The sequence below is a fragment of the Asterias amurensis genome, chromosome 15 (genome assembly GCF_032118995.1).
Source record: "Asterias amurensis chromosome 15, ASM3211899v1".
NCBI lineage: Eukaryota > Metazoa > Echinodermata > Asteroidea > Forcipulatida > Asteriidae > Asterias > Asterias amurensis.
Window position 1 is genome coordinate 6,332,437 of NC_092662.1, and position 18,496 is coordinate 6,350,932.

The following is an 18,496-nucleotide window of genomic DNA, read 5'->3' on the forward strand; positions in this document are numbered from 1 at the left end:
TGAACTTGGTGCAATGACCTTGATTATAAGAACCATTCAGATAGACGGCGTGATTTTGTTAGATACAAGGGTCAGAAGAAAGGGTGCACCCTCGGCCCCCCCCCCCCCCCCTGGTATATGAATTGTCACAGAGACGTGATTTCGATTGAAATTATCATTAGGCACAATAGTTTAACTTTACATGAAAGTATCATTGTAAGTAGGCCTACACTGTACCCATGTAGGTAATTCTTTACAACGTATTTCGTTGTGTGTAAAATATTAATAATAATGATGACATTTATATAGCCAAAATAAGTTGTGCACAAGTTAGTTGACAAACAAGTTAGTTGATAAAGAAAAAGTTACGTCGACAGATTTTAGTAAAAAAGTTGATGGGTTCGGTTTTTAGTAAATTGGGCAGCGTGCAAAACAGGCCCTCGATGTTTCATTTTGTTCCTTATATACCTTTCCATACCGTACGTCTAAAAAACACCTATTATACACTTTTGAAATGGCTGCCGAATAAAAAAAAATATATGATTCAGTTTCTGGGGGAAAAGGTTTCATATGTATGGAAAGCTTATGGACTGAACTTTCATATGACACCAAAAAGTCCGAAAATAAGTAATTCTTGATCGGGTGAGCACCATTCACTGAAGAATAAGTAGCCGACATCTTGGAGTGAATTTTGTAACTTAAAAGGGACTTTTACCTCTCACAAAATTGGAAGGCTAAATACTGCGCAACCTATTCTCAAACCCTTTACTAAAGTGAGCAGTGCTCACCCAATCATGAATTATTTTCGGATTTGTTGGAGTCATATGAATGTTGAGTCCGTAAGCTATCCATCATACATAAACCTTTTCCCCTAGAATCATGTATTTATTTTATTCGGCAGCCATTTCAAAAGTGTAAGCCTATTTATTTGGAGACACCCTGTACAATGAAAAGAATACATTCCACTAAAAAAGTGCACTAAATTAACAAGATAAATGGACGCGTTCTCCAAACAACTTCAAGCGTCGTCTAGTCTTTCCGTTTTCAAGCGATCATTTAAATCTACTGTAATCCAAACATTTAATTTTATTTAACTTATAAAGTATTAGTAAATGAATATTGCAAGTTTTCTCTGCTGATCCCATCTGGTTTGGTCTGTTTTGTTCGTGTGTTTGTTGTATGCCTACTGATGTATAGTTTATTTGCCTTGGATCGGTCGAGTTGGTCTTTGAAAAGCGTTGAAGCCGTTTGTTATGGAATGCATACTTGTGTGGATCATTATATTCCACTTTTACAATATCTTTCTATCCATGTGCATTTCATAACAAACGGTTTCAAACGCTTTTCAAAGACCAACTCTTCCGATCCAAGGCAACGTGTTGTTTTAAACAGGTACACCCCTTGAGCCCAACCTTGTCCTTCTACCGTTTACCAACCTATGTTATTAATGGGTGTTTGGTTTGGGCTCAACAAGCGTACCCGTTTGGGGCTCACCACGCTAGCTTTGCTTTTTAGGAGCTCCCCTGCAGTCTCATAAAGTTGTATTTGCTTTGACACACTGACTTAAAGACACTGTACACGTTTGGTAACAACTGGAAATATATATATTAGCATAAAACCACCTTACTTGGTAACGAGCAACGGAGAGCTGTTGATAGTATAAAACATTGTGAGAAACGACTCCCTCTAAAGTAACGTTGTTTTTGTTAAAGGGGTAATTTCTCACTAAAATAAGAAAATACTTCTGACCAGAAGCCTTTTATTCCTATCTGAAAGCACACTATTTTGTACAAGGGTGTTTTACAATATCAACAGCTCTCCATTGCTAGTTACCAAATATGTTTTTATGCTACCGATTAGTTTGAGGTTGATAAAACAAATCTTTCTAATTAGAAACTCTTGTCTAGGTCATTGAATGCTTATAAAATGTATCATGAGTTTACTTCGATTTGTATTAGATTTGTGTGTGTTACACACGATAGTGTTTTGACACATTAATTTAATATTAAATAGGATTTTAGGCTATGCATGGGTGGGGTATCAATATTTATATAACTGACATACAGATCCTTGTCATTTGATTGGTGGAACTTACTTCACGTGACATTCACTATTACTCCCATCCGCACCGGCGATCAAAAAGACCTATTCGCCCATGGGGAATAGCATTTCCCATTCAACAGTTAAGATCATCCTTGTTCCCAATGTTTTTGAGCAGTACAGCGCCGCCGCGCCGCTGCTAAAACAAAGGATCTCCTGTGCAAAAGGTTGTGATCCGAGTTGTGCATTGTTGCCGCTACGCGGCGCTATATGATTTTTGGTTGTCAGTAATTTGTGTGATTTTTCATAATGGTATACTTTTAAAATACATCAAATGACAATGATCTACACCCGAAAAATGTCAGTTATATAAAACAAATATTGAGTGGCTTTAATTCGTTCGCCTCGTGAAATGGAACAGTCCCAATTTTACCATGCGATAATATTCCTCCCATTCCACTCTGAGCCACTCAATATTTGTATAATATTTGGTTTGCGGTAACACAATGTGTGTATCTACTTGCCAGGTAGAGTTTGTTCTTAGAGAACTGTATTGCTTAATTCTACTACCACGGAGTAGATTTTTATGGGATGTTCGGGAGCTTCTCTGTTCTGAAAAGAACTGTCCAGCTTTTTAACTACTGCCCGGCGGAAGGTATAGAACATTGGCTGGGACTACTACTTTAGCTTCGTAATTGGATATGATTGTAACTAACTGCACTACCGTGGAGTCAGTTCTTGGATTGGTCTCAACGTTTCGACTAGCTTGCTCTAGTCATCGTCAAGAGACAGTTCTCTAAGAACTAACTCTACCTGGCAAGTAGATACAAATATGGTGTTACTGCAAACCGCAAACCAAATATATGTTTATTTAATATTGTGACAACTTGCTTAATAAATAAATGAAGGACATGTATTTATAATTTCATGACGGTGATAATCAACACCAAATTTAAACTATTCAAGATCAAAGTAATATATGACTATGAGAAGCTACATTACACGTTAAATTGTTAAATAGTAAAATTATTCAGGTCCCAGTGTTGAATACAAAAAAAGCTAAGCATAGAAACAAATTATACTTCCCACAATTAGGTTAACCGTAAAATAATTGTATTTTATATGTAACATCTGTGACGGGTATCCTCGTACTTCTATGCAGAAGTTAGTTGAGCATAATTTTCCGCTTATAACATTTGGCCCTGGTAGGAAAGTTAATATCAAAGTAATTTTTGTTTCACCTTTTTTATGAGGAAACATTTGGTAGACTATACCATGTATCTTTACTTATTATTTACCAAATACCTATACTATATTATCCTGCAGATGTTAGTATACAATTGAATAAAACTTTAGAAACTAAGAAATCTCTACAAAATGGAAGACAATGTTTGCATGAACATACTTCCGAGCAGTACTGTTAGTATTTATAGTTTGTTCTGTTAATAAAAAATGTCATAAATCTGTGAAAGTTGATAAGGCAGTAGTTTAAATAAGTTTCATATTTACATTAAGTAACCTGATACACAAATTTAACCAACAACAAAAATATCATTCTCTTTTGAGAATACAATAACAAGCAAGTACTTTAAAAAATTCCTCATTTCATTTTGGTAAATAATATTACAGCAAATCAAATTAGTACCTTCACCTACTTAAAGACACTGGACACTATTGGTAATTGTCAAAGACCAGTCTTCACAGTTGGTGTATCTCAACATAGCCATAAAATAACAAACCTGTGAAAATTTGAGCTCAATTGGTTGTCAAAGTTGCGAGATAACAATGAAAGAAAAAACACAAAGTTGGGTGCTTTCAGATGCTTGATTTTGAGACCTCAAAATCTAATTCTGAGATCTCGAAATCAAATTCTAAAAAATTATTTCCTTCTCGAAAACTACGTTACTGCAGAGGGAGCCGCTTCTCACAATGTTTTATACTATCAATAGCTCCCCATTACTTCTTACCAATAAGGTTTTATGCTTATAATTATTTTGAGTAATTACCAATAGTGTCCACTGCCTTTAAACTTTAGTATTTGTATCAAACAATTGTTCCCTGATAAGTAATTCTTTGTACAGTCAGATATCTGTCAATATTTATAACAATATAATCAAATATGATAACTAGTATCCAATAAAGAAATATAACAAGTTTCAAAATGAAAATGGTCTCAGAATAGCAATAACTGAAAGACAGAAAATGTGGACAATAGTTAATAAAGCGCTAACTTTTAAAGATGCTACATGTATGTCAGATTTTTGGCCCCAAACATTAAAAAATTGAATTTTTTTTGAGTGAATGGTATTTCAAAGAGTATCACCCACTCTATAGAAAAAAGGGTAAACTTTTACTTTTAATGGTCAGGAACTATGACAAAAATGTGAAACATTTCTTATAAAACACATTAGAATTGGTCACGTGATATTTTGTCGGGATACGACAAATACTAATTTTGAGCACTTTATTTCACTGCTACTAATAATTGGCGGACTTTTTGAGCAATGGCTCAAATGAAAGCTTGTAACTTTCTCGACCCCATCGAAATACCTATTGAATCAAAATTTTTGGGTCAAATCGGCAAAAAATCTGACATAGCATCTTTCATGTATAGTCTGAAAATACATCTCCAAGAATCTATTGATCATGCCAGCTACTCTAATGAAGAAACACTACTGGTCCTTGTTTTATACCCAGAGATACCCACAAGGTACAACTGGTGTAGCCATAAGGTACCCATTGGTACCCACATAATGTGTCAGTTTAATTTGCAATACCCCTCTAGGCACCATTACAGGGAACCCAACACATTTCAGCCGAGTTGAAAATAAACTTAGCAAATTGACTAGATCGGTCTAAGTAGTTACATACATAGGAGAAAACAGACCCAACATCCTTGAATATGTATTCAAAAATACCTCAGACAGTTTCGTTATTCCTATTGGTGGAGAGCCCATCACATGGGTGTGTATAAACCTTTGCTTATGACCAGTAAAAAGTGTTGAAACATGGGCGTGACACGCAAGCTTGCACCTGCTCTTAAAAGACAGTTTCTTCATTCCTATTGGTCGAGAGCAACGGCTGACATAGTTGTGCCACATCACGCGATACGCGCGACGCGCACAGCATTCCCTTATAAGGAGTTGTTTACCCGAGGATGGTAGAAGTGCTTTACCATTTCATAGCTGGAGGGGCGTTGTGTTGAAAGAAATCATTGAACAATTATAGTTTTTGCATTTATTTTATTTTTTGACCAAAAAGTGTTGATGTTTTTGACCGAAAAGGTATTTATGAATGGGAATCAAAGTGTGTTGAATCGGTTTTCAACTAGTGGTTTAAACCCGCAGAGGCCTGGTTCTTGATAATTTACCTCGACTTCGTCTCGGTAAAATTATCAAGAACCAGGCCTCGTTGGGATTAAACCGCTAGTTGAAAACCTCTTCACCACACATTGATTCCCTTATTGATCAGGGTATTATGGAAGTTTTTTTGATAAAGGAACAGGCCTGTAATTACACGGAGGCCTTGGCCTCTTGCCCTGGGTCCAATTTCATAGAGCTGCTAAGCACAACAATTTGCTAAGCATGAAATTTGTTCTTTGATAAAAGGATTAACAACAGGATTAACAACCAAATTTCCATTTGTTGCACATTGCTTGTTACTGGTATTCAGTTGTTGTTTGCTTATCCTGAAAATCACATGGAAATTGTGTTGGTAATCCTGTTTTTATCAAGGCAAAAGTTTCATGCTAAGCAAATTTTTGTGCTTAGCTGCTCTATGAAACTGGGCCCTGGTCTTGACATTGGTGCCCAACCAATTAAAAAAGTTCCTATACCATGTGTCTAAAAAAAAAAAAACTATACACTTTTGAAATGGCTGCCGAATAAAAATGTATGATTCTGGGGGAAAAGATTTAGATGTATGGATAGCTTATGGATTCAACTTTAATATGACACCAACAAGTCCGAAAACAATTCAGATAGTTGAGCACTGCTCACTGAAGAATAAGTAGCAGACATACTGGAGTGAATTTTGTAAGCTCCGAAGTACTTAACTCTCACTCTGCAACCTAATTTTCATACCCTTCACAAAAGTGAGCAGTGCTCACCCAATCATGAAATGTTTTGGTGTCAAATGAAAGTCGAGTCCATAAGCTACCCATACATATAAACCTCTTCCCCCAGAATCATATATTTTGTTTTCGGCAGCGTTTCAAAAGTGTATAGTTTTTTTGAGACACCCTGTAGACTTTCAGATTTTGTAATTGAAGTTCCCTTAACAAAATAAAGATTGCCTTGCCCTCTCTACAATGAAATTCCAGGTCTTAAAGAATCATCATTTTAGAATGAAACGGCATGGACTTGTTTGTCTCTTCCTCGCTGAGTCTCTGACCCTGTACTAGGACTAGGGGTGTGGCGCTGGTGGATATGCCCCACCCCCGGCTTGGCAGCGACGCCCATCTCCCGTCTTATACTTCCAGGATGAACCACACCCAGTCTAGGGTTGTCATCTCCTACTGGGGGCGTGGCTCGGTGAGTTGTGTGAGGGCGCTGTTCAAGGCATTCTAAGTCTTGTTTGGTAAGAGCGCAGCAGGACCAGTGCCACTTACCTGGATGGGTTGGATGTCCATGACCACATCCCATGAATCCACCTGAAGGTCACACAAAGAATACAAAATCAATCAAGTTTAGTATTAGGTGAGGTTTGCGGTAGAATAATGTGTAATTGCTTTTGAGTAGTGTTGGTTCTCTAAAGATCCAGTGGTTTCAATCACAATGCTCAGATCTCATAACGATGGCTAGAGCAAGCTAGTCGAAACATTTAGAGCAAGCTAGTCGAAATGTTGAGACCAATTCAAGAACTGACTCCGCAGTAGTGTAGTTCATTACGACCTAAAAGCAAAAGTAGTAGTCACAGCCTATTTTTATATACCTTCCACCCGGGTAGTAGTTAAAAATCAGGACAGTACTTTTCAGAACTGAGAAGTCTCCCGAACATCCGATAAATCTACTTCGCAGTTAGTAGAATAAAGAAAGACAGTTCTCTGAGAACAAATTTTACCACGCAAGTAGATACACGTACATATGGTGTTAACGCAAACCAAATATACATTGATACCTCACCATGCAATGCCTCAAATCTTATATGCTCAGATCGTCTTCAAGAGAATGCTGAAGTTAATTATTGAGTTCAAAGGGGTTCAAATACATTGACCAAAGGGTAAAGCTTATCAACATACCTGGCATTTTCCCTCCACATGCACAAGTAGCCTGTTTGCTGCCCTCGCTTGAGCAGAAAGTGCAGCAGTGCCAGATACCGGAGTGTTCCCTCCATCCCTCATGTACCATTACGGTAAAGGGGCTGTCCTGTTAGTGGATAATTAAAATTCACAAAGTCACTCAAAATATATACAACACCAACAAACCAAATTTCATAAAAATGCTTAGCAGAAAATGCTGCTTTTATCAAATCCTTCTTGCTAAGCAAACAGTTAAAGGGAACAATTACAGACTCCACACATCAAGGGGTGTTTCGACTGGGACCAGTTTCTTATCAGCAAAACTTTTCTGTGCTAAGACAACACCAATGTATGATTCTACAATTTAAGCTTGTGAGCTGTCTATGCATTTTTTCTAAATTGTTTGTGCATCACTTGATTAATAGCAATAAATGTTGATCAGAACCTAATTTCATAGAAGAAAATGTTTGCCTGACAATTACAGCAGGAAACCAGTCACACAGACCTCACTCGTGGAATGATATTTGGCTTGGCCGGTTACCTCATTCTAGTCAGCAGAATTTGTTTTATGCTTAGCTATCTTTTTATGCTTAAACAGCTCCATGGAATTGGGTAAAACTGAGTGACAATTCAATAATATCTCAACTAGTTTCACTACATGGTGGAAAGTCAATGGAAATATCACTCAAGTAAGTACTTGAGATTGAATTCAAACAACATAATGAGCCAGTTCGATGTCTAAATAAACTTCTTTAGAATAGTCTGCTGCAGCGAGAATGGGATACTTTTGGGACGCTTGGTGGCAGCAGACTTACCAGGTAAAATCCATTGTTCTCGGTAATGTGCACATGCTCAGAACTATGTAAACAATGGAAATTTACCTGGTAAGTCTGCTGCCACCTAGCGTTCCAAAGTCTCCCATTAGAAGGGAACTACTTCACAACTAAAATCACTAGTAATAAAGTGTAAAACTACGATACATTTTTGCTGCATATCTATTTTGACTACCGAACTGGCCCACTGTTGATAATAAACACCGTGCCTTTATATGCTGTCCATCCAAAAACACGCTGAGTGTGTACGAAGTGCGTAGCTGTGGTGTGTAGAGAATTCTGTATGTTCCATCCTCCCCATCAATTACATTGCAATTAAGAACTCTGAAGACGACCAAATCAAAGAAGCAAGATAACAAGCAACATAAAAAGCACTAGCAAAGCAATTAGGCAAACAGAAAACTATTACTGCGATGGGAGACTTTTGGAGGGTCCTTTTTCACAGTTCTCCCCTGTAGTGCGCATGCTCATAACTACATGCACAATTCTGAGCATGCACGCGAACGCTCAGAGCCACAAAACAGGACCATTATGTCTCAAAAGTCTCCCATTGGTTTAACAGGCCTGGAATTTCATCTTAGAGAGGGCAAGGCCAAAATTTGCAAAGGGCACTTATTGTCTGTGGGGCACTTTGAAGGGGCACTTATGCCAAGACCAGGGCAACGAAAGCCATGGCCTCTGTGCTCTCCACGTAATTCCAGGCCTGTTTTAAGATTATCAACAAATTCAAACTAAAACAAATTATATTGTTAAAAGAAACTAAAAATTGTAAAAGAAACTCAAAAAACATCTTTGAAACTGTGGTCTCATCAGAAAAATGTAGCAAAGGAACAAAAAACAAAAGCATTTTGAAATCATATGATTTTGATTATGAAGAGTAACTTCACTCTTTCGAAGGGGCAAAGCAATTTACCTCTGGTAAGGGGCACTTGTATGAGGAATGTAAGCTTGTATGTAAGTTTGTATTGGAACTTTCCAAAGAGCAGCACTGGGCACCACAGCAAAAGCACAGGGCACCGAAGCAGTAGGGGACTTTCGGGACACTTGGTGGCAGCAGACTTACCAGGTAAAATCCATTGTTCTCGGTAATGTGCGCATGCTCAGAACTATGTAAACAATGGACATTTACCTGGTAAGTCTGCTGCCACCTAGAGTTGCAAAGTCTCCTATTGCTCCTTACTATTTTTTTCAAGGACTACTGTAAAATTCCTTTCTATTACCAATCTTTAAAAATGCTGCATTTTTCTATAGTAGTTGTAATCTGTCTCTGATTTTCTAAGTCTACGACTAGCTTGATACGCGCACCTACTGGAAATCTGCGAGTAGGGCGACCTCTATATTACCTGTTCCTAATGGACTCTGTTGACAGTACAGCTCGTACGTCTTCTCCACCTTTAGTATAAGGACGACTCTCAGTGTCTTGAGTGATTAAAAGAAACTCAGCCTCCATGTCTTGTCTTGCCTCGTAGACTCCTGCAAAGAAATAGCAATCATACACAACATTTAATCATTCCTTTGGTCAGAGTCCAGTAAGATTACACTCTCCATTTTGTTTAAATGTTACTGTTTTGGGGAATTAGGATGGACTAGATGACTTAAAGCTTATAAAGAAAGTTGATAAAACCACAGCTTCTCCCACGCAGGCCCATCTCTCTGGAACAACCTTCCTTCTTCTTCGGCAAGCTTCATCTGCTAGTTCTTTCAAACAACTACTCAAAACTCATCTTGTGTTCATTTTGTAATTCTGTTTCATTGAACTGATAACCCTGCATCTATTAAGGGAAACTGACCAGGCAAATTTTTAAATAATTTGGGGTTAAATACAGACAATTTGACAAAGGATGAGCTTGAACCTAGGACCTCTAGATTAATATGCCGGTGCTCTACTAACAAAATCTAGCCCTATGTTGGGGTCTCACAATTTTGTTCAAGGCGCAGTCAGAAGCCAAACAACCGTTAAAACATTGAATTGAAACAGAAAAAAACAGTAACAAAATGAAGTATTGTGCTGTTACAAAGTAGGCATAATAATATTAAGAAAAAGAGAGACTCTGATTTTACCTTCTCCTCTGACGTAGCATTTCATCGGATCCAAATGCTTTGATTCCAGGACCCCATGTACCTCGTATCCATTGACTCTACCGGCCTTAGCCTTGGCCTTAAATCTCAATAGATTATCTGCTCTTGGCGTGCATTGGTACGTCACTCGATTCAGCAAGCTAAGACGCTTTCCGAGTGTCGGTTTCAAAGACAGAAGCTCTTTATTGTTAGTCTCTGATAGAGCAAATGACGTTACGTTGCTTGAGTGCTGCATATCATGAAGAATCTGCTGCAGCTGGAGCCGATGAGATTGAAGGGACTTGGTTCGTGTTTCGCAGGCCTGGGAGACACGACTTAAGAGACTTCTTCGATGAGCTTGCAACGCTTGGATGTAGTTATCGTAGTAGAAGTTGATATCATGGCACAGTTCTTTAGACTTTTCTGCAGCCCAGGCTTCAGCTCGATTGACGGAGTTAACTCCACCGGAGATGGCCTGAATATGGGGTTGGAGGCGAGCTACAAGATTATCAAGGACACGTTTGTGATGATGAGCGACGTCTTCAGAGTATTCTACAAGATGCTCACGATGCTCAACGAGACAGCAATCTCGACAGACTGATTGATCACACGTCTCACAATACATCTTAAGCTCTTCCTGGTTATGTTTAGGACATAAGACAGGGCAGCTCAAGTTAGCCGCTCCTTGTCGCCGAGCCTCATGCATCGATAGGACCGAGTGTCCAGCAGTCTTACGTTGTCTCTTATGAGCCTGAGCACAAAACCCGCAGACGTTTACCATACATTCCATGCATCTCGATATTGCTTTAGCGTTGTCTGTGCATAGATCACAAATCGTTTCTCCAGCCTCCGGATTCAGAGATGCTAACATTAACTTCTTCTGGATCATAAAGTCAACAGGGAGCAACTCTGGTCCTTTGACAGGCAGCTCAACTTCGATCTCACATAGCGGACATAAGATTGTGAGACTGCGAAGGCTGCTATGACCACTCCCTAAGCTGCTTACTGAACTACCAGCGCTGCTACTCCGATCGTCGTTACTCAATATATAAGGTGAGAGTGTCTTAAGACAACCACAGCAGAAAGTATGAAGGCATGGCAACAGATGAGGATCTGAGTAACGCTTCTTGCAGATGCTACATATCAACTGGCCGTCTGATTCCATTTCAGGAGGAGTCTGTGGAGGATTGTGAGATGGGGAGGATGGGGGTGATTGGGTGACGATGGGCGTTGCATTACCACCATTCAATGTGTCAGACATGTTGCTTACTTCCTGGTGAGGAAAAAGGTGTTATCTGAATCAGATAAATAGGAAACTAAGGAAAGACTTTCGAATCCTGCCACCACTTTTCACTCAACCAAAAGGAGGTACACTTTCCGTATCCTGCCACTACTTTTTCACAATTTTTTTTTTAGAAAAGGAATATCTCATTTTGAGTCAATAAGATACTTTTTTATTTCACATTGAAGTGGTGGCAGGATTATGGAGACGTTTCCCAAAAGGAATAGTATGAAATTGAGTAAAAATAATAATGACTATATTAACATGCCTTTTGCCAAAGGATACAAAGCGCCAGGTATTATTACTACAAGGAGTGGGACGAAGTTTGAGATATAAGACCTAATCCTTAGCACCATGTAATGGTTTACAAGTTGCTGTGGCTCAATATGCTGCCAATCCATTCCAGGAACACAGGGCGAACCCCCTTCTTTTTTCGATAAGTGCACTGGGTTCTTTTACACACGGGACCAACGGCTTTACGTCCCATCCGAAGGACGAAGCAATGGTTAAGTGTCTTCCTTAAGGACACAAGTGTCACAGCCATGACAAGCTGGGAATTTGAACCCACACTCTACTGATCAGAAACACCAGAGTTTGAAATTGGGTGCTCTTAACCCCTCGGCCACGACACTTCCAAATAGATGCTAATTTATTTAATAACGAATGAAAAAGTGGCGGCATGATCGGGAATATTTCTGAGACTCAGCCCAACTGTTAATTTTAAGGAAAATGTTAAGTAAACTACGGAGGCTACTAGGTAAGAAAAGATGGAACCACCAAATCTGTTTAGTTTTCCCTTTTTAAGTCTTTGGCATAAGGTTTATCGCAATTCTGATTTTGCTCAATTGCTGAAAGGCACCGTGGAGGTGGGATGGAAAAAGCCCCAACAGTGTCTTTCCCCCCTTTTCCTTCCCAACAGTGTCTTTCCCCCCTTTTCCATCCCAACAGTGTCTTTCCCCCTTTTTCCATCCCAACAGTGTCTTTCCCCCCTTTTCCATCCCAACAGTGTCTTTCCCCCTTTTTCCATCCCAACAGTGTCTTTCCCCCCTTTTCCTTCCCAACAGTGTCTTTCCCCCTTTTTCCATCCCAACAGTGTCTTTCCCCCCTTTTCCTTCCCAACAGTGTCTTTCCCCCTTTTTCCATCCCAACAGTGTCTTTCCCCCCTTTTCCTTCCCAACAGTGTCTTTCCCCCTTTTTCCATCCCAACAGTGTCTTTCCCCCCTTTTCCTTCCCAACAGTGTCTTTCCCCCTTTTTCCATCCCAACAGTGTCTTTCCCCCCTTTTCCATCCCAACAGTGTCTTTCCCCCTTTTCCATCCCAACAGTGTCTTTCCCCCCTTTTCCATCCCAACAGTGTCTTTCCCCCTTTTTCCATCCCAACAGTGTCTTTCCCCCCTTTTCCATCCCAACAGTGTCTTTCCCCCTTTTCCATCCCAACAGTGTCTTTCCCCCTTTTTCCATCCCAACAGTGTCTTTCCCCCCTTTTCCATCCCAACAGTGTCTTTCCCCCTTTTCCATCCCAACAGTGTCTTTCCCCCTTTTTCCATCCCACAGTGTCTTTCCCCCTTTTTCCATCCCAACAGTGTCTTTCCCCCCTTTTCCATCCCAACAGTGTCTTTCCCCCTTTTTCCATCCCAACAGTTTCTTTCCCCCTTTTCCATCCCAACAGTGTCTTTCCCCCTTTTTCCATCCCAACAGTGTCTTTCCCCCCTTTTCCTTCCCAACAGTGTCTTTCCCCCTTTTTCCATCCCAACAGTGTCTTTCCCCCTTTTTCCATCCCACAGTGTCTTTCCCCCTTTTTCCATCCAACAGGCGGTGATTGTGATAAACTTGAATATATTCAGCGGTAGAAAAAAGGAAACTTTTGCTAACATTAAGTAAATGGTAAATGATGATATCAAAATCGGATAACTTTCCATATGGCGCAATCACCTTTTCACTCATTTTTACAAAAAGGGATAGGGGGCCTATCTCATTGAGGTAAATTAGATTTCATATTGAATGAAAAAGTGGTGGCGCCATACGGAAACTTTTCCTCAAAAACAAATCAATCTCATGAATTGTCAGCAGAGAGAACAGAGAACAATGGAATGATCGCGCTACTAGTAATCACGTGACCAATAGTGGGTATAGAAAAACACAGCTACACAGTAAAGACATGGGAAGACTCGTACCGATGGACCATAATTGGCTGTATTTTGAAAAGATAACACTTTTAACTAAAAACGGAGCCCTTTTTATAAAGTTGAATATTGTGACATTGATATAAATCACATTGGCTGTTTGATGTTCCCAGTATTCTACTACAAAAGAGGTTTCTTTTGAGAGTATGATGAGACTATGTAAATTACTGAGGTTTGAGCAAGCTCACGCGCAGTGGAATTTGCGTTGTGCACGGCGTGAAGGTGGGCTATGATAAGGGAGATCGCGAAGTTGTCCGACTCATAGCTGACAGCTACCCCTTCCAATCAAATATTTTGAGAGTGAAAATAAAAGGATTTGCAGCTTCATACTGAGATTTTTATTGACAATATTGGCAGCAAAATCATTACAATGAGGGCAATGTAAAAACCACACTTTCCGTGCACACACACATGACATCGTGTGAACATTCTCTTGGATTTCCTATTTGGTGGAACTGTTTACCCATTACTGGCATCGTTCAGGTCTCATGTGACAAACTCCGTAATATTCTTCAGTGATTTCGAGAATTAAGTCTTTTTTTAGCAAAACATTGCAACAGTAATCATGTCTTTTTAACGCACGTTTATATGCAGTACGCCGTGTTTGTTTACATCCAATACCCACTATAGGTCACGTGACGCACGGAGCGCAATCGGTCTATTAGTGACAAGCTATTTATAAAACAGAAAAAGTTTCCGTATGGCACCACCACTTTTTCATTAAATATTATTTAAACTTTTTAAATAATTAAAGGAATAATAACTTACCTCATTGAGATGGGGCCTATCCCTTTTTGTAAAAATAAATAAAAAAGTGGTGGCTTATAAACTAATTCATTGAAATACACTTTGTTGATGTTTAAAAAAACGATATATGCACGCTTTAATAATAAAAACACCGCCCCACCCACACACACAGCCGCCCCCGCCCTGTATAGGCTGTACGGCGAAATTGTGTTTTCTTTTTAATTAAGACTTAATTTAATAAGTTTAAGTTTTCATGACAATCTCGTCAAATCTTTTCTGAAGCGCAGATATTTTTTCTGACAAGAAACTACACAATTTCAAAGAATTAGTACGTATAAAAGGTTTTCAAAAATAATGATAAACGAGTAGTTGAAGTATTTTTGAGTCTATTTACATGATAATAATTGAAAAATAAATTAATGTTTTCTTACCAACTTTTTCGATGAAAATCCAACATTCCCTAGTTCCAATAGTGTGTCACCCTCCATCAGATATGGCATATGAGTTAGAGCGATAGTAGTCTGGGTACACGACACATTTTATGACTATTGAGGGCGCTATGCAATTTTCTTTTTGAAGATTTTTTTTTTGTAGAACGCAGACGACGGGATTCCTGTGACGACTGAGTGTGAGTGAATGTGATGATGCGAATACCTTCCTTAACCGGCTTGTCCTTGATGCTTGTAGTTCAAACACTTCTACCAAAGAATAAAATTACATCAATCTTCACATTTTGCAAGTTAATCTTGTAGTAATTCAAATTGTTTTCTCGGAACTTGTACGAGAGAAGACAATGTCTCCTCAAACTTAAAGGAACACGTTGCCTTGGATCGGACGAGTTGGTCTATAAAAAGCGTCTGTAACCGTTTTTTATAAAATGCATATGGTTGGAAAGATGTTTAAAAATTAGAATACAATGATCCACACAAGTTTGCCTCGAAATTGCGTGGTTTTCCTTTTACTGTGCGAACTAACACGGTCGGCCATTTATGGGAGTCAAAAATTTGACTCCCATAAATGGCCGACCGTGTTAGTCGACGAGGTAAAAGGAAAACCGTGCAATTTCGAGGCATTTTTGTGTGGATCATTGTATTCAACTTTTACAACATCTTTCTACCCACATGCATTTTATAACAAACGGTTACAAACGCTTTTTATAGACCAACTCGACCGATCCAAGGCAACGTGTTCCTTTAACTCTCGATGTCGAAGGAAGATGAGTGTTGGTAATAAACTGTTAGATTCACTTGAAGATTACTAATTTTGGTTTTTACCCATATACCGATGTGTGTTAGCACTGTATACTCAGTACTTTCCTGAGTCCTGTAAAAAATATCACAGGCATGTTTTTAATACTCGGGTGGGATTCGAACCCACGACCCTTGCAATTCTAGAGCAGTGTCTTACCAACTAGACTACCGAGGTTGCCCGGTAGCTAGAGGCAGTTCAAATCCTATGTTTTGGCAGATGTAGATATTGATGAGTCGGGAAGTTGCCACTAGATGATGAGAAAACCTTCTTCTTCTTCTTCCTAGTAAAGTGCAGACTTCATATGGAATTAATATAACGCACTGTGAGGTTGGTACGTGCGCGCGCTGTCCAAGTTAGAGCGCAGGCAAACAAAATACAAACTCATGTGCAATTATGATGTACAGTGTTGTGCAGTAAAAAGTAGTGAGCCTGCAATCTACATGGTTCCTTCTCTCCTCAATGCCGCCTTGAATACATCGAGTGTTTAGAACTCTCCAGGATCCTTCTGTAGGGAGTTCCACTCTTTGCTGGTGCTTGGGAAGGAGGAAGCATACACTTGGGAGATACAGTATATGGGGTCCAGAAGCGAGAGCCATGACCTCTGGTGTTAGTTTGAGACTCAGTGAGATGTTCCTTCCAGCTGATATCATGATCGTAGCGAATTCTGTCGATCATGTCTAGGCGGCTTTGGAGCAGCCTGCTCTGGAGAGATTGCCATGTAGAACCTTCAGCAATGCTGTTACACTTGATCTGCGGTCATGGGTGTTGGTGACGTATCTTGTGCTGCTGCGCTGGACCTGCTCCACTTTCCTGATGTTTCTTTGAGTGTGGGCATCCCATGCAGGTGCTGCATGGTCTTGTAGGTAGCCTTCTTAATCTTGCGACTGCAGTGGTAGAAATTGCGTTGTAGAAATGCACGGGTGGAATTAGCATTCTTGGTGACGATGTCTAGGTGAGTGTGAAGTTAAGCTTCTTGTCAACATAAGACCAAGATACCGAGCTGATGGGACTTCCTCAAGGGCCATGCCGTGAATGGTGTAAGTTGCATGCAGGTGTTGGCTTGCGCTTGTTTGTGATGCGCACTGCTTGGCATTTTGTTGGTTGAAACTCCATCAGCCAGGTTTCTTCCCACTTCAGCAGGGCATGAAGGTCTTCCTGAAGTAGAGTAGCATCTTCGGCATCCTCAGGGGATGAGGTTCTTTTGTACAGCGCGCAGTGGTCCGCAAACAATAAGTATTGTTAGGGGATATAAATGGGCAGGATACCATGGTAAGATCTCTTTATAATTTAAGATTTGTTTTTGTTTGAACAAAGAAAAAAACGACTACTACTAAACTGCAAAGGATGGAGATAAGCAGTAATTTAATCCCGATAGGCGTCTGGAACCTTGCTCTACAATTTAGTGACGGCTTCATTTCCTGGAATTTGTTTATATACTTATGTTTTCCACATCTTGATGTTTACCTATCGTACGTGGTGTAGCCTGGTAACCCGCTAACCAATAATTTTTATTGGTTTGCCGTTCATGTGGTCGATTTATTTTACTATGGGCCAATAAACATTATAACTAAAAATATTTGTATACTAATGTCATAAATTCATTCAAAGAAGGCTGGGTTTAGCATTAGATTTGTATCAATGGGTGACGTTATATTTTAGGGGAAAACAATTAGTTCAGAAACGGCAATCAGCAAAAACATCACATACGTACATACACGGTTGGATGAAAAAAAACTTTGCGCATGAGCACATGTATCACGCAGCGGCAGCGCTCATACCATGAGCAAGTTCGAGTTAAAGGTTGACCATTTTGACTCGAACCCAGGCTGGTCGACCATTGGTTGACTACTGTGGTCGACCATTTGGAACCAGCCTCGAGCCCATGGTTTCTTCACTGATCCCAACAGCATGTTCCATTCTAACATGTGTTAAACGCAGAGGGGAACCAGTGACACTTTAGCGAAAAGGTGGAAGGTTGAATAGACTATCTACGAGTCGTTCGGGTGAGTACGTCACTGCGCATGTGCGTTGCTAGTCTGTGGTCGACCACTGGTGGACTATTTGCTAGACTTGACTCAAGTCCCAATTCCAAAACCTGTTCCGCATGCGGGACAGGGACTTGACGATAATATGTAACATTGTTACGTGTACGTTTTGACCAATCAAACGCACCCAAAAAGAAGACTAGTTCATTTGTCACTTGTGGGTTAAGTACTTAGTTGATGATTGAAATACATTTTTTTAACAACAAATTAATTATAAAAAAGAAATTACTAAATGTTTATTTGAATTTAGGTAATACGTTGTAACGTACATTGGGGTCGGTTTTGTTTGCAAAATTTGAATTTTGGGAAGTGCAATAAAACGACTTATGACACCGACACCCCCTTGCCTGCTAATGAGTTTACCCGCCCCACGTGCATGCCGCGGCGTCCCGTATAGACGCGTGCATTACATACAACGTCTTCTACTGCGATGTCACAGAGTATAGTGAATATTTTACCGACAGGTCAGCGCTTCCACGCTCCCATTGGTTTTGTACATCTCCCCATTTGGGGAGATTTTCCAATAACAACGTGCAGAGTAAGAAACGAGTTCGTCAAGTCCCATTCTCGGGACCACATTTTGACGGTGAGCGCGCACTGTACTGTATGCTACGACGTTGTTTCATAGTATTTAGTTAAGGTGTAATAGCTTAGGGACCTCTCATATGAGAATGGGACTTGAATCAAGTCTAACTATTTGGGCGCACTCGAACTTGCTCCATATTGCAATGCGCGTTTAAACTGGATAGGACATCGCGTCCAAACGCAGCCCGCGCGCGTACTTTTTGAAACGGGCCCGGGTGAAGACCGTTCGTCACACGAAATGCATGCGGTGTACAC

The 18,496-nt window shown here is 39.9% G+C and overlaps 1 protein-coding gene across 3 annotated transcripts; it reads right to left on the minus strand.

The window, feature by feature from the left end:
• Window positions 1–127: 127 nt before the first annotated feature.
• On the minus strand, window positions 128–14,837 carry LOC139948257 (E3 ubiquitin-protein ligase TRIM45-like). 3 transcript variants are annotated; one of them, XM_071946348.1, is made up of 6 exons: window positions 14,792–14,837; window positions 10,153–11,422; window positions 9,435–9,564; window positions 8,301–8,415; window positions 7,259–7,385; window positions 128–6,670 (listed from the first exon to the last, which is right to left on the minus strand). In XM_071946348.1, exons 2-6 carry the CDS (start codon window positions 11,408–11,410, stop codon window positions 6,360–6,362), a joined length of 1,941 nt encoding a protein of 646 aa, XP_071802449.1. In that variant the 5' UTR covers window positions 11,411–11,422; window positions 14,792–14,837; the 3' UTR covers window positions 128–6,359. The 3 variants fall into 3 exon arrangements, with proteins under 3 accessions (XP_071802449.1, XP_071802451.1, XP_071802450.1); XM_071946350.1 differs by having other exon boundaries at window positions 14,796–14,816; XM_071946349.1 differs by having other exon boundaries at window positions 10,153–11,418; window positions 14,792–14,803.
• Between the last annotated feature and the right edge of the window lie 3,659 nt (window positions 14,838–18,496).

Bases quoted from the DNA above. Each gene is read 5' to 3' on its own strand.
- LOC139948257 (XM_071946348.1), bottom strand. From the start codon at position 11,410: ATGTCTGACACATTGAATGGTGGTAATGCAACGCCCATCGTCACCCAA. The intron at 9,565-10,152 runs GTAAAATCAGAG...ATTTCTTTGCAG, and splicing joins ATGCTACGTCAGAGGAGAAG to GAGTCTACGAGGCAAGACAA. The intron at 7,386-8,300 runs GCACGGTGTTTA...ATCCACTAACAG, and splicing joins TGGATGGACAGCATATAAAG to GACAGCCCCTTTACCGTAAT.